This window comes from Anastrepha obliqua, chromosome 1, assembly GCF_027943255.1.
Source record: "Anastrepha obliqua isolate idAnaObli1 chromosome 1, idAnaObli1_1.0, whole genome shotgun sequence".
Taxonomy (NCBI): domain Eukaryota; kingdom Metazoa; phylum Arthropoda; class Insecta; order Diptera; family Tephritidae; genus Anastrepha; species Anastrepha obliqua.
In genome coordinates this window covers 39,519,473-39,535,159 of record NC_072892.1, presented here as the reverse complement: position 1 = coordinate 39,535,159, position 15,687 = coordinate 39,519,473, and the positions used below count along the sequence as shown (strand labels likewise).

The following is a 15,687-nucleotide window of genomic DNA, read 5'->3' as shown; positions in this document are numbered from 1 at the left end:
GTAATTACGTTTGAAAGGCCAGTTAATGATAGATTTGAAAGAGATTAATTTGAAAGAATTTTAATTGATGACTTCCATCTTTTCGTATGCCTTAAGAACCAACGAAAAGATTTCAAAAGTCTAGTGAAAATTGCAGGTGCAAGGGGGGCTTATGGAAGGCAGGTTATGAAAACCTGGAACGTTGCATCTAAGGTACTGTACGGATATTCTCAAAGTGTTCGTGTTTACTAGCGAAGTAACAAATTTTTTATCCGACAGTGGGACTTACAATCCCGCACCATTAAAGTATGTCAACATATAATCTTCATCGCGTTTAAGTTGCGTTCAATGATTCACCCGTTTGTATAATCAGTTCGACACAAAATCTCTCAAGTGAGTTTCGTTTGCATTTTCTTGGTGAGACTGCATTTTTCTTTGCTGTTAGAGAAATAGAAGTGCAACAAAAAAGTAAACAGTTTATTTCCAAACTTGTTGCCAGTACAAAATTGGAAAAGAGCTCACATAACTCCAATCTTTAAAAGTGGGAACATGAGTGACGTCACACAACAGGCCTGTAGACGTATCATGAAATTGACAACAGTTTCGACATTATTTGAGAATGTTGATAAGACAAAGCTGATTTTTGCTGGGTCTAACCCGTCATGAGCCCGAATCAACATGGTTTTATTAGAGGAAGGTCTACGGTGTCTAACCTTGTAATTTTTTCTGAGTACTGTTTCGATAGCTTCAACATGAACTATGAAGTACACTGATTTTTCGGAGGCTTTTGATAGGGTCTCTCATAAAATATAGCTGAGAAAATTGGCTTATTCAGCATAGCATTCCACCTTCCTAACTTGAATAGTATAAATTATATTTATCTAGTAGGACCTGCACAGTTTCGGCCCGCAGTGGGATTCGATCCCGCGCACTAACAAATGATTGGTACACATCAACCCGTTTGGCTACGGCAGCCGCATTACCATCATACATATAATATATATTTTTTAATGTTATAGCAGTATCTCAAAGTATATTTGTTCATCTTCTAATTTCGATAAATAAAAAAATACTTTTTTGTCTCCGAGATATCGTCTGTTAAATTTACGGTATTGGCTTCGATAAAGAGAACTACAAACCTCAAGTAGCTGTATGTAAATGCGAAAAGGATATCTCAGAGGTTAACAAAGACTTGTTTACCTACGGAAATAGGTTTTAAAGAAATGGAAAAGTGTTGTTCTTTTACATGCTGTTACGAACTTTAAGAAATATCTCATGGTGCTGTATAACCTCAAATACATCCTTTTGAGTGAAGCGCACATTGCGAATACGCCGTGTCAGACTCTAAATGAGCTAGCGCCCCACAGATTTGCAATGTCAGCTATTCACAGCAGCATGCGCTTTATTTGAGACCGAAATATATCTCAATGTATCTCGTGAGAGTAGTTTTACTTTGAGATCATATTCGGATCAGCACATCCAGAACCTTCGAAACAATTTATTTTAGTTCTTGTTTTTGAAAGGCAATACAATTGTGTCGGCCTATGCCGATAAAGGGTACCATGCTTCCAAAGCGCTGAAATTTTTAAGCGATCTGAGTTAAAGAACTCGTTTGAGTCAAAGAAAAGGAGCCATAACTATAGTTATTTAAACATAACTAAATACATTTTTCAGACATCCATTGGGTAATAAATGCCCTTTTTATCATTGGCGTTACAGGTAACAATGGTGATACAGGTGAAATATGTATATATATGTATATTATCATAGTTGTTTTGCTGCTGCTTGAATAAGTGTTATCAAGCTGTTTACTTATTACAATTTCATTTTTCTTGTTGGACAATTGAAGTAGTTCTAGAGTAGTAAATAAAAACGTTCAATGCAAATGCTTTATACTTGTAAGCAGCTGTATGTTCATATGTACCTACAAATTTATACGTTTTGTGTAGTTTTATTATTTTTCTTATCTTTTTAAAATACCTTGATATTATTATTTATTCATTAATAATCTGAACTAGGTAAACCGGCTTATGTCTAGAAAGTTGTTGGCTGATTTAATTTATCACCGCAGCAGGGAGATTTGTAGTCGTACGATTCTGTGAAAAATCGGGGACTTTTACATGTTCATTTTCCATAATTAAAAAATTAAATCTTTCCCTAGACATTTATTTATCAAGCAATGTTAGTTAACAACAGAATGTGTACCCAATAGATATTGTGGCGAGCGTTCGAGAATGCCCTTCGATATCCAATATGAATACCGCACTGAGATCGAAATCATAACGCGCTTTAGTTTTTCAACGTCGATAGTATATTGGAAAAGCATTCGAAATGGATAAAAATATGAGAACCATTGATATAGATGCTACTCAGTGGCAAAGTGGAAAAGCGTCCCTCTGGGCAGTATTTTAGGTTCGCTCACTTTCGTATTGTTCGTTAATGACATTAGCTCTTGCTTTTCATATGCTAAGTTTCTGTTGTAGGCTATTGACTTGAAAATTTACTCGTTAAGTACACTAGTCTGCCATCCCAAAGGTTGTGGGTTCGAATCCCACGTGCTTTTCCACTTTCCTGTTTCTAAAAACAAAAAAAAAAACATCCTCCAATTCCATTCCTCAACCCCAAAAAACTTAACCTTTCCATCCTTGCTCTCGCACAAAACAAGCAAAAAAACAAAGAAAAAGACACAGTTACAAATTGCAAGAGTGGCGCCAGCAAGAGGAAGCGGGCAATCGCGGTATTAGCGCAGACACACCTTACCATCTGTGTGGTCCTTCTGCCAGAAAAATGTGACACATAGATGGCGCTTCAAGCATTAAGAAGGCGTTGTTCCTAATCAACGGCAGGCTAATCCCCTACCCTGTCAGAAATCAAAACAGATTAACGAAACCAACGCAACATTGAGTCTTGTCGAGGCATTATGCTCCGAGAGGAGTGAATAAGGAAAAAAAACAAAAAAAAAAAAAACTTCACAGGATATTTTGAATATTCAAGCTGAGATGGAAAATCTTTATTTATAAATATTAAAAAATGTGTTCATACCACTTACTCAAAATTTATTTGAAAGCTCCTATACTACATATTGCTAGCCACGTCCTGCATACTGACTGACTTTGGTCTTGTTTTTGATACGAAATTTATCGTTTTAAAAATTATGCACTGCTTAGTCTCATTCTGCGAAATAGCTCCGTGTTCTAGGACCCATACACATTAAAACTGCTTTACTCTTCCTTTGTACGTTTTTCCCTTGAGTATGCCACTATTATTTGGTGGCCTTATCATCAATTCTGAATCAGCAGAAGGTTTCTCAGAAGGTTTTTTTTGAGTATGTTTGCGGTTTTTACGATTTACTGAAGCTCTTCTATCATATAATGCTCGTTTACTTCTTTTAAATCTTAAATCTCGAGAAAGTGGATGATCTGTTCTCTCCTTAACTTTTGTATGTGGCATTATAAAGGAAGATTTTGACTGTGCTGTCCTTCTGGAATAACTATATTTTAATGTTCCAAGAGGAGAACTTTAAAATTTCCACCCTTTTTATGGAAGTAATAACAAACAAAAAAAAATAATGCCCGAAATGCGCCAATTGCTCACGCTTGCTGAGTTCAACCAGATCTCATCTTTTATCATTCTTGATTTTTCTTTGTCTATTTGCTATTTTCGTTAATCTTTTGAAATCTTGTATAATTTGTTTTGTTTTCCTTGAATTTTTGGAAATTTAAACTGATGTTCTTTTTTCCCTAATCACAGATCTTTAGTATTGATAAACGTAAGATGGCATAAATGTGTCCACTATATATAAGTATATGCATATATAATGTTTATGTTTGTCAACGTCTCTGCTTTGCCCGCTCGTAGCGCGCTATAAAGCTTCCTGGAATAAAAATAGCCTGATTATTATTATTATTTTTAATTCGTGAGATATGAGACAAATGATGCGGATTCTTATTTTGAAAGAGCTAGACACTCGCCAAGGCAAAAATCTGGATTTCTTATATATTTAATATCTATGCAAAAAGGTGTGTATAAGTACATAACTTCTGCTCAAATATGAACGAGACGTTATCAATAAAACGGTCCGCGGATGACATATGGCAAAAATCAATTTTTTGTTTTTTGGTAGGACTGTTATAAGCTTACATGGCAAATTTCAGCGTGATATGTCACATAGTTTGTTTTCTGTACTACTGTAAACAAGTCAAGCTCGAGTGTGTTACTTGAAATAAATTAAAAAAATTGTATAGACGCAATCACAATATGAAAACAAACAAAACGAAACTTTACCCTTATTTCATTTCCCTCAATCCAGAACTCTGAAAATACAATTTTTGAAACTTATGAAAATTCAAATTAAAAAAATCGCGTGTTATTCTAATTATTGCAATGGCTCTATCCCATTTTTCTTACGCATTCGCCTTAGTCCGTAACACTAGTAAAAGCTCCTGCTTAAAATTTCTGTAGTTAGAGGGTTAACTAATTGCCGTTTTTAGTAAACTTTTCTGAAACTTTCAATAAAGAGGGTTAAAAAGAAACACTTCGGTGTTTTCAAGGAATTTCCATTTCTTCAAATATTTTATTGCAGGGTCACAGGCACTCGGAGATTGTTTATGATATCATTGACTACCACCTTAAATGACAAGATTGTAGTGTCATCATAATATGACAGATGGAAGTTGTGCAATTGTTAAGTGAACTAAACTCGGATGTATAGATAATATGAGATACATAGAACCCTTGGGCCTCCTACCAGGGTCTCATATATTTAGATGAATGTCTTTGTCTTATATGCACCGAAAAAAGCCTTTTCGGCAAGATGGTTTGAATTATTTTATGAATTCGGAGAGGCAAACTGTAGTTGGATATTTTATTTGTAGATAAAAGCCGCATAGCAGGTACTTAGAATCAAATGCAGCTTTGATGCCCAATAGTAGAATGCCAGTAGAAATTTTGTTGTTGAAAATCTCCTTCACTCATGTGCGTATCCCAACGAGAAGGTTGGTCGTGTTATGCCAATTTGACAACTTGGTTGTTAGTTATTATGTTCGACAAAGAAACTCAGTTCGTTTTGACGAATTTTTCGAGTATTTATTATTTTGCTTATGAATGGGAGTAAGTACGTGTGCGATTGGATTAGCTTGTGCAACATACCAAGGTGTATACGAGCGCATGCATTTTTTAGGCCTGAAAACAGGTGATTACGGTGGATGGCCCATTAATTCGAACTTTAATTCATGGATTTTAGTCATTCTCAAAATGCTCTTGTGACGCGGTGCATTGGCTTGGTGAAAAATAATTTTTTTCTTTTGCTTTTTTCTCGAACTTTTTCCTTCAGCTGGTCGAAAAAGTTACAATAATATTCAGAAATAATTGTTTTACAAGTTAGCAAGTAATCCACAAACAAAATTTCTTTTGCATATGGAAAAAAACTGATGCCCCTTCTTGGCCGATTTCAGGACAAAAATTCCTTTCGGGGTTGAACAACCAGGTTCACATCACTTTTTACTGTTTTCTTTCATTTAGGATCATGGTGATAGACCCAAGTGTCTTCCATAATGATGAATCGACGCCTAAAAACTACTTTAGCCTTCCGAAAACGCTCTACATGTTAATGAGAAAGTCGAATTCGAATGTGTTTTTTTCCATTGCTAGCGAATGCGGCACCCATTGTGCACACAGATTTCTGAAACCCAATACTTTTGTCAAAATATTGCCTTTTCTACCCAATGAGATACCTAGGGGCTTAGGGTTTCCACTAAATCTCTTCGATCACTCAAGGATTTTCCACGATATCCGGAATTTTTTCTACGATTTCCCGTGTTGTTGCTGATTTTGGACGTCCACGATCCAGGTCAAGATCGTCTTTAAGGCTTCTACCGCCACGTTTAGGTTCCGCAACCCATCTCTCCACTACAGAAATTTATGGCGAAAAGTCCTTATACACTTTCAACATTCGCTCATACATTTCCTTTGCTTTTAAACCTTCCAAAAATAAAAATGCAATCACTTCACAATACTTGATTTTTTGCATTGTAGAAAATACTGTGACACGTCGATACTAAATGGCTGGTAAACGTAGTATGAATCGATAGATTGAAATGAAGCTTCACATGCCTTCATATAAAGAATGTCCAACATAACAAAAACAAATTTAGTAGCAACGTCCTCTTTTATCGAACCGCAAAACTTATTGAACAACTTAGTATGTAGGTATTTCGTTATTTGTGATTGTAGATCGAACGCGAGTAATTATAATAAAATACAGCTTTTTCTTAAATTTGGATACAGGGGTCGTTCAAAAGTCACGTCTAGATGTTGTTTTATAATAAAACTTGTAAAAATTTAGATTATTTCAGGTTTCATTATTTTTTTTTTTTAAATATGGCTCTTAACAATTTTATGTGAAAATGACATCATTTAAATGTCCACCATCAGATCCACATGTGCAGGTAAAATGCAGTCCAGTTTTTGGTCTGAGAGTCCTTTTTCTATCCTCGACAGAACCAGTTTCTTGACATTTTTCACCAAATTTTGAATTGTCAACATATTCGAACGACAATATCCACTGAAAAACTTTCGAATTTCGCCCTATTTTGTTCTTAAAGATCGACCATTTTCATAATAAGTTTCAATAATTTTAACGCGTAAAATTGTCTGTCTACTTCACAAGTGTCAAAGATGGCGTACAAAAATGTATCCTCTAGGAATTTTCCGCTACCGACATCCAGGCGTCACTTCTGAAAGACCCTTTACATATACACACACCCGGCTTGCGTTAAAACGCTCGCTAAAACCTAGTTGTTTGGTATATTAAGTGAAGGTATGTATTTATTTCTAGTACTTCCCATCATCTTTATTTGTTTTTTCATCATCCGTAAAAATAAATAAATTTCTTGGTTTCCCAACGCCAGAGTGGACTATCTAACTATAAGCGCGAATATTGAACAGATTTAATCCGCAAACGTTTATTGATTGCTCTTGCGCCATTTTTCTTTTTTTGTTATTGAAAAAATAATTAAAATGAGTAGCTCGTGGGGGCTTTAGACTCAACACTTCTATTGTGGTCACATCGATAATATTGAACTTTAGTTCTTTTATGGCGAGTCCAGTCTCGTAACGAAATCGAGATGCATTTTTGATTTAAATAAAAATTATTATGTGAACCAATCATGTTTATTAAATTTGCAAAATCAAAATAAAAAATTAGTTTGCTGTGAAGTACCTTTTTATAATCTCAAGGGTTCTGAGATTTAAAAATAATCAATAGAATTAATTTAGATATGCATATCAATAGATTCACGACATTTTCCGCTCGAAATATGTCACGATGCCAAGGGTACATACCCAGAAACCACACCGTACATGTGAATATACTTATGTGTATATATGATACTTTAGGCTTTTTGAAGGCGCGTGATGCGATAGCGGCCTCCGCCCTGTTACTAACAGAATTGGGATTGTCACGTTTTTGTTCATGGGAATTAGACAGAACACAAATATTGAACACTTAAAGCATATACAAGCACTTTTAGTTTACTCAGAAAACACTTAAATTGAGTTAACTTTAACCGTAAAAAATCAATTTCATTTGCTTCGTCAGTTAAATAGAATCTAGCACCTTAGTACCTGTGCGGAAGTCAATGAGTTGCCAATGCAAAAAGTTTGCCACTTAATTCCAAAATAACACTGTTCATTTAATTTAATACTTTACTTTAATACTTCAAAATTTAAAATAAAATATTACAGATACAATCCAGATGTGCCGCTGCGCGTAAGATCGTTATTTCCCATGACTGCTTATAAAGTTCAACCCTTAACCAACAAACTGGTAAGTTATACAAGGTGGCGCAATATTAATCACCAAATCAGAAGATTTATAATTTTTCAGCTGTCACCACATGGACGACAATCATTTTTGACACTTACGAACTAAACAGGTGTAGCATACAAGCAGACAATCAATGGAGCATATAAACGTCAGATAAAGATTTAAATCACTCAAAATCATTTCTTTTTTCTTTAGTAAAAGGTTATTCAAAAACAAAATCGAGTTATTAATCTGGGTCCTTCTTACATACATATATGGCATTTTCCTATTAATATTTGATGAATGAATTTATCACTTTTTACTTCACTTCTTGACCAACCCAATGTTTTTTTAATAAATAAATTACAAACGATTTATATACCCTATATATGATAAATAATAAAAGGAACACCTTATATTAAAAGTTAGGTGACAACCTAATGGTGGTATATTCAAGGCCTCTGAAGTAGAACTTTGTTAACTTCTTGTGTTTTATTATCTACTTTTTAAGTTGAATTGTGAAAATAAGCTTACAATTAAAAGTATTACGCTATTGGAAAGAAAGCCGGTTTGGGTAAGCCTCTATTTTGATACTCACAAACAAGAAATAGACTACTCTATTTCTAGACTCACCTAAGAAGAGAGTGGCAAACACCAAGATCATGAAGAAGGGGGGAATTAAATGTATATACAGATGGTTCCAAGCCAGACTATATAGGTTTGGCTATGGAGTATTTTTGAAGGAATTAGGACTTGAGTTATCCTTTCGACTAGCAGACTACTGTAGTGCTTATCAGGTAGAAGTTCTAGCTATAAAAGAAGTGGATACGTATCTAATTACGCATGCCTTAACAAAAACTACAATACAATTAATATATTCTCGGATAGCCAGGCGGTCATTAAACCAATGAATGCGACTTTACTAAGATCAAAGGTTGCATAGGAATGCCGGGCAGCCCTATATGATATTAGTGTCATATTCGAGGTCAGCCTTATTTGGGTACCGGGACACAGAGACATTGAGGAAAACTGTAAAGCCGATGAGCTAGCCAGGAAAGGTACTATTCTTCAACTGCTTAGTGATAGAAGTAGCATTGAGATACCCATGGCCACGAGCAAACTAATAATTAAACTCAACATTTTCAAGAGACTAATAGGTCAGGGAGATATGAAGGCACATGTGTGACTGCTAGACTACTGTGACCGCAAATAAATAAGAAAAAGACAAAGGAACTGCTTAGCCTCCCAAGAGAGAATATCTCGAAGGTTGTGGTTTGTATAACCGATCATGGGTTATTTCATGAGACTAGAAGTTTTCGCCCATGCATTTTGTAGGAGCTGTATAGATGAAGAACAGAAAGAAACAGTTGAGTACCTACTCTGCAATTGTCCAGCCAGAGCAGGACCATAACTTAACCTAACCTTATATTGAAAACTAAGTGGCAAACCTATTCAAAAATACTTATGATTTAAAGTTGGAAAAAACAACCTTCATCTGCAGCCTGCTTGCTTGTTTTATGCAGTATACCACTGCTTCTCATACATATATTATATATGTACAGCAATTGCTCATTTAAACTTTACAGTAGTGAGATGTAATTAAAATTATACGCACAAAAGCTCCAATCCTAGTCACATCGTAACACCGTTTAAACCTTATCGTTTACTTGAAAGATAAGATCGAATATTCCAACTAAAGTGTCAGCGGACGGTTGACCCCCGATACTACAAATGAAGAACTAAATACCATATATACGTAGGAGTATTATATATAAAAGTACACTCCCGCCAAAAGCACAAGTTATTCGCAGATCTGTTGTCACATTCTGTTTCTGATAAGCGGAAAATCAGCTGCGATGCAAGCAACTACCAGCTACTTGCGGCTCGCCAACGACAGTAATCAGCAACTCCGCCAAAACCTTCAACTGATAAGCGAAGCTGTCTAGCTTTAGTGTAGACGTACGTACGAGTACAAAATAGGAACATACGTAAATATTTGCTCAGCCTTGGTGAATACGTTGCTGTAATGGAAGCATTGGCTCTGTTCGTATGTATGTAGGAAAGTATTTATTTGCCTTTCACATGACAGTGGAAATTTGCAGCTAATCAGAGAATCAATTGAATAGGTGATACAAATTTATAAATGTACACAAATGAACTTGTGGATATCGCTCAGTGCAAATTTCCTCTCCAAAAGTTACTAATTATATACGTGTGTATGTATATGAATGTCCGTTTTATTTAATTATCATTGACTAGCAGAAATATGGTATATATAAGTATATGTATGTACACCTGTCTTCCCAATAATAGCAGCGCGAAATATTGCAATGGTTTGTCTATTTACTTATCTTTAGTTTATTTTTTTATTTTTTTTTTTTTATGAAAATATACTTTATACTGCAACAAAACCCATATAACTTAAAGTATCAAACTTTGAAGAAGGTTTTAAAGAATTGAAAAGATCTCAAACTTTTCAGACAGACTTTTTAGAAAAATTTCGAATATGCAGTTTTGCAACACATTGAATTTTGGTCCAATGAAGTGAAAGTCTGAAGTGGTTCAAAAATTCCGTTGATTCTAAATTTTTTTTATTTACATATGGAAGAAAATGTATAATACCGTTAACAAAAAAATTATTAAAACTCAACACAAATTTTGAGACTCTTTACACTGGCACTTTATTAGTCCATAATTCAATGGGCTACAAAGCTGCATATCTAGATTAAAATGATTTTGGGCAATAAATGAAAATGAAATCTAGATTTTTTTTTTTTAATTCTGACTAAAAAATTTAAAATTTTAATGAAAACGAGTTAATTTTTTTTGAATTTTGTACAAAGTTTGAAACTTTGAGCTATATGGGTTTTGTTGTACTATGAACTCTTTTTAATAAAAAATAAAAATATAAATAAATACTAAAAACTTGGCAACAGATCGCGCTGTCATTATTGTGCACACAGCTGTATGTATTTAAACAGTATCAGATGTCTGAATAATTTTGCATAAATCAGTACCTTCAGAAACGGGAACGTGGTACCCAAATAATTTCGCGAACTTTTGAAGTTTACTTTTGCCAAAGGCCATGTTTGAAAATTTTTTCCAAGAAGCGTCTTATAAAAGAACGCATGCAAATTTTTTAAATGATCTGTCCAATACTGGCGTTAGAGTGCTCATTAAGCATTATTTTTGCGAGGAAAAAAAAACCAGGAATTTAAACAAAAGCTTCAAATATATTATTGGGCACTCTTCATTATCGATTAGAGCCATACACCTTCAGTTTACTCAATTTCGATGCGGTTTCACCAGCATAAATGGTGATAGACCTGAATCATAGATGACAGGCAACTGAAGGCTTGCGAACTTGGAGCGAATAGAGGCTTACCAAATCAATCAGTGATTTTAGTTTTGCATAAATATTTGGATGTGAAAAGGATGTCCGCAAGGCAGATGCCGCGCTTGCTCATCATTAGCAACAATTCTCGGATAACTTCGGAGGAATATTCAATTATAGACTCCAAACGAGATTTTACGCCATTCCATAACTGCGGATTAAAATATGATTAAACGCAATACAATAGAGAATATGGAATATTCGATACGATGCATTTCTCGTGGTGAATCGGAGCCAAATAAGACCAAGTAGCTGACAGTTTGTTTGCAGAGCTTTGAAACGAATAGACTCAAATTTGAAGCAAAAACGGCGCATTTGACGAGGAAAAGCGTTTCAAGTGCACAAGACCTCAATCGAAATTGCAACCTTAGCAATCATGTTTTCCAGGTTTAGCCCCTTGCGGTAATCTCCTGTTATTGAAATATGAAGAAATGTAGCTGAAAAGGTTTTCAAGCGGTAGATGACAAACTTCTGCTGTCTCATTAGACCCACGTTATTCTGGCACACTTTTTTCTGGATATTGTAGCAAGTTAAACTTCTACTTTTCCAGAATTGACCCCGACGTACACAACATATGTGAAGGTACCCCACATGACACTAATCAACCCTTCGCTCACTAATCACTTCTTCTCTTTCCCTGCTTACACCTACTCATCTAACAGCAGTCGCTCTATGCTTCTTACCTATCAAAACCGCGCGTTTCGTGGACTTAACATTAGATGATATTGGCGACACCATTGCCTGATGGCTCACAGTTCTAAGCACGGATTTGTAAGTGTTATAAAACCACAATAGGGTTTCTTTAAATTGTATTATTTGAAGGGTGTCGAGGAATTGGATAAAGTGTATGGATTTAAAAGTATATTATGTTGAAATACAAAATGTATCTTTTTACCGAATAGAGTATGCCTTATTTCAATTGACACACACTTGTTAAACAAATATCTCAACGTACCCACAATAGTTTTTTCTACGTTACCAGAATTACCTGGATTTGTATTTGATAGAGAACTCTCATTCCCAAAGCTTTTAAGATGCACATCAGCGCAATACAGGCTTGGTTTCATTGCCTTTCTTGCTTAGCTTTGCTTAAAAAAAAAAAAAAACAGCAATAAAAAAAACGAAACGACGAGTGAAATTTCTATGCCAAAGGCCGACAAAGTGCTGTCAAATAGAATATTGCGCTATTTGAATATTTAAAGCGCGTGAACCAAAGCTGCCATTTGCCCAATTTTTCAAAGATTACAGTACATTTATATTCTCTTTCGACAGTTGTCGAATCGAAGCAAGTAAAGCAATGAGTAAAATGATATATTACACTACTCAACGTTGATTTTTTAATTAGCAAAGATTCGGAAAAATTTGATTGCGTAAGTGTGATTTAAAATTCCGGTAAAAAGTTTAAATGAATAAATTTGAATTTAATTAATAACGGCGATAAAATAAAATCTTATCTAAAAATTTGTATTATAAATTATGATATTTTGCCAGTGATTTAACTACAGTAAAGATGGAAAGTAAAGTCATTTTTGGGAAAAGCCAAGGGTTACTAACTCATAATTTTTCTGCATTTTTTTTATCGGAGAACGGCAATATTTTTTGTGGGTTATTTTGCATGATACGGGATTCGTTGGTTAATAATTTAAAATACATGTGTGTGTAAGCGTGGCAATACTGATAAGATGTACGAACACTTTATTTGCACTTGGAGTTGATTGCATAAAATTTTTATTTTTCTCATAGTTCCACATGTATGTGTGTAAATACACATATTAAGAGTAAATGTAATTACTGAACTTACCAAGTTTGGCCATTAAATCTTCGAGAACGTAATCCACAGCCATTTTTCTTAATTTTTAATTCTTTCTCTCTTCACTCTGAACTTAACTGCCACTCTATAGAGTATCTTTTTTTTGATAAAAATAGTTACAAAAAAAAAAATTAATACCAATTATACACTTTTTACTAATTCTACTAAAATTCAAAGTCAGCACAATTTTTTTGTAGTTGAAATACAAAAGTGTGGTTACTACAAGTCGTTAGACGTATGCGAAAAAATTTCAGCAAACGCGCATTCGCAAAAACTAGTTAGACCACTTTTACTAACAGCAAAATAATTAACGAATCCAATAATCGAAAGAAAATGGTAATAAGGTATTTGAATGAATCTATGCAGTATTGAAATTTTAATATATTCAATAAAAAACATTAAATACAATTTTATTTTTTTTTTAATCCTCACAGTTTCATTGAGTTGTTTGTATTTTCTTTCTTTTTTTTAATATTTGGCATATTTTATTTTCACTCACTTCGACCCACACTGAATGAAAATCAAATACAAAAAAACAAGAAACACAAAAATACCGACCACGTTGAGTGCGCGTTTGTTGTATTTGTACGCGCCGTGAAACGCACGCGGTATACAGCAGAACACGGAGTGCCAAACACTTTAGCACACGACACCAGTCAGCACCACAATGAAACTGCGTGCGCGCAGCGGTACCGTTAAGAGTAAAATCCAAATCGAACGTTGAGCAACATAGCAGCGCTAGCAGCAGAAAGTCAATTTAGAATATTGCGCGCCGCTGCTGCTACCACTGCGAGCATCGCTTTGGCAACATTATGTATTAGCTATGTATGTATGTATGTGCGTGCACATGTTCGCAAAAAAAACAGTGCAAATTACTCATGAAGCGGTGCGTAGCTGCGCTTTATGCCGCGCAATGGCTAAAAAGTGCAAAAGGCCACCTACTCATACTCTCCTTGACTCTCCTCATACAGATTTGCACTGTAGTTGGCTAGCCAACGAACAGAGCGCGCTGCGCACTCACTTATCAACTTGACGCCGTTGACGATTGGCGCTCTTCTCTTTATTGGATTGGATTTCATTCGGTTTAGTAATTTACTAATTTCTCGGCTAGTTGTGCTGCTGGAGGCGCTTGTCTGGCAGCATTAGCGATAAAGACGTAGAAAGTGTGCTTTTATTTCATTTCTTTTTTCCTGTCTTTTGTCATTTTTAATGTTTTCAAAATATTTCGCGGAGCGTATTGTTTCAAGCTATTGAAGTGGAAGATAGACAACTTTTGCATTGTTTTTCTTTTTCTTGTTTTTATTTTTTTTTTTAATATTTTTAATACACACACTTTTAAGAAAATATGCATATGTAATATTGTATTTAAATAGATGGTATGATATGTTTTCCTTTTACATATGTATATTCCCTCTGTGGTACTGTGATTTGAAATTTAGTCGTTTAGTTATAAAAGTTCAAAATGGAGGTAATCGGTCATGAAATTTATTATAAAGTATGCAACTAAAGTTTTTTTTGACTTCAAAAGGTATGAGTTACATACACTAAGGAAAATATTAGGCGAAGTAAAAGTTCTCAACGTTTTCCGCTAGATGCTTTTAGTGAACCGTATCCCATGATGTATTTGCTCTAAGTACTAATAATTCGTACCCCTACGAGTTTTTCTCATGTACACACCGTTGCAAAATTATAAGCACATCGCTTGTTTTTCATAAAAATATAATTCATGCTACACCAAAACATAACCAAAACCATATAACTCAAAGTTTCAAATTTTGTACAAAGTGTTTCAAAATTGTGCATAATCTCACTAAAGCTTTCAACTCTTTAACCAGAATTTTTAGAGTTTCTCTGAGTATACAGCTTCATATCGCATTTAATTTTAGTATAAAAAGTACAAGTTTCAAATGACTACAAACTACCGTTATTTTTATATTTTTATAAAAATAATTACCAAAAATTGTATTGCATGCAACAACACAGCTGCGATTTCACAGATTCCATTCTGATCAGGCATTCACATACAATTTTTATGAAATCTTGGAAATCGTCCTTATATGTTGTCAAGTTCAAATAAATGAATACGTAAACGAGCTAGCCAGAAGAAGATCAGGTATCACTACCGCCGTTTTTAATTCCCCAACTCTCCCTAACCTAGTCAATTGATTATACTGACTACCAAGTTGTTAACCGCCTGTAGCTTATTCGCTTGAAAATGCGATCTCAGCCATTCGAAAATGAGTTATAACCGACTTGCATCTCAATGTGAAAGAAAAACTGAAAATCAGACTGTCCAACAACTTGTGATAATTATTGAAAATTTTCACAAATTATCAAGTTTTCGCGTTCATTCATGCAAAAACATATAAAGTAAGGGGACATTGAGAGCGCAAAGTGACAGTTGACTTGAAGGGGAAGTTGCTTATTTGATAAGAATTTGCAAAACATGAAAAAGCTGATTAAAGAGAGTTAAACAATCAAACAAAGCGACAAACTTATTTTAACATACATAGTATATTAAAAAACAAGAAAATACCCAATTTAATAAAGGACTATTAAGGTTTTATTAAGGTTTCCATAAAAAAAGTTGCCTACAAAAATTGTGTCATTTTGAAGTGGGCTCTGCATGCGATTAACGTAAACAAGATACCAATCAACTGTCAACGAGACTTGCAAATTTTCGCAAATTTTGCATTCGCG

At 34.5% G+C, this 15,687-nt stretch overlaps 1 protein-coding gene across 2 annotated transcripts in view; it reads right to left on the bottom strand.

Moving 5' to 3' along the window:
* Positions 1–13,659, bottom strand: part of LOC129250175 (organic cation transporter protein) — a 52,884-nt gene extending 39,225 nt beyond the window's left edge. The window contains exons 1-2 of one of the 2 annotated variants that reach the window (XM_054889813.1): positions 13,546–13,659; positions 12,979–13,083 (exon numbers count right to left, since the gene is read on the bottom strand). In XM_054889813.1, coding sequence (XP_054745788.1) covers positions 12,979–13,021 — 43 coding nt within the window. In that variant the 5' untranslated portion in view covers positions 13,022–13,083; positions 13,546–13,659. Of the gene's footprint in view, positions 1–12,978; positions 13,084–13,486 lie in introns of both variants that reach the window. The other variant, XM_054889821.1, reaches the window with a different exon arrangement.
* Positions 13,660–15,687: the final 2,028 nt, after the last annotated feature.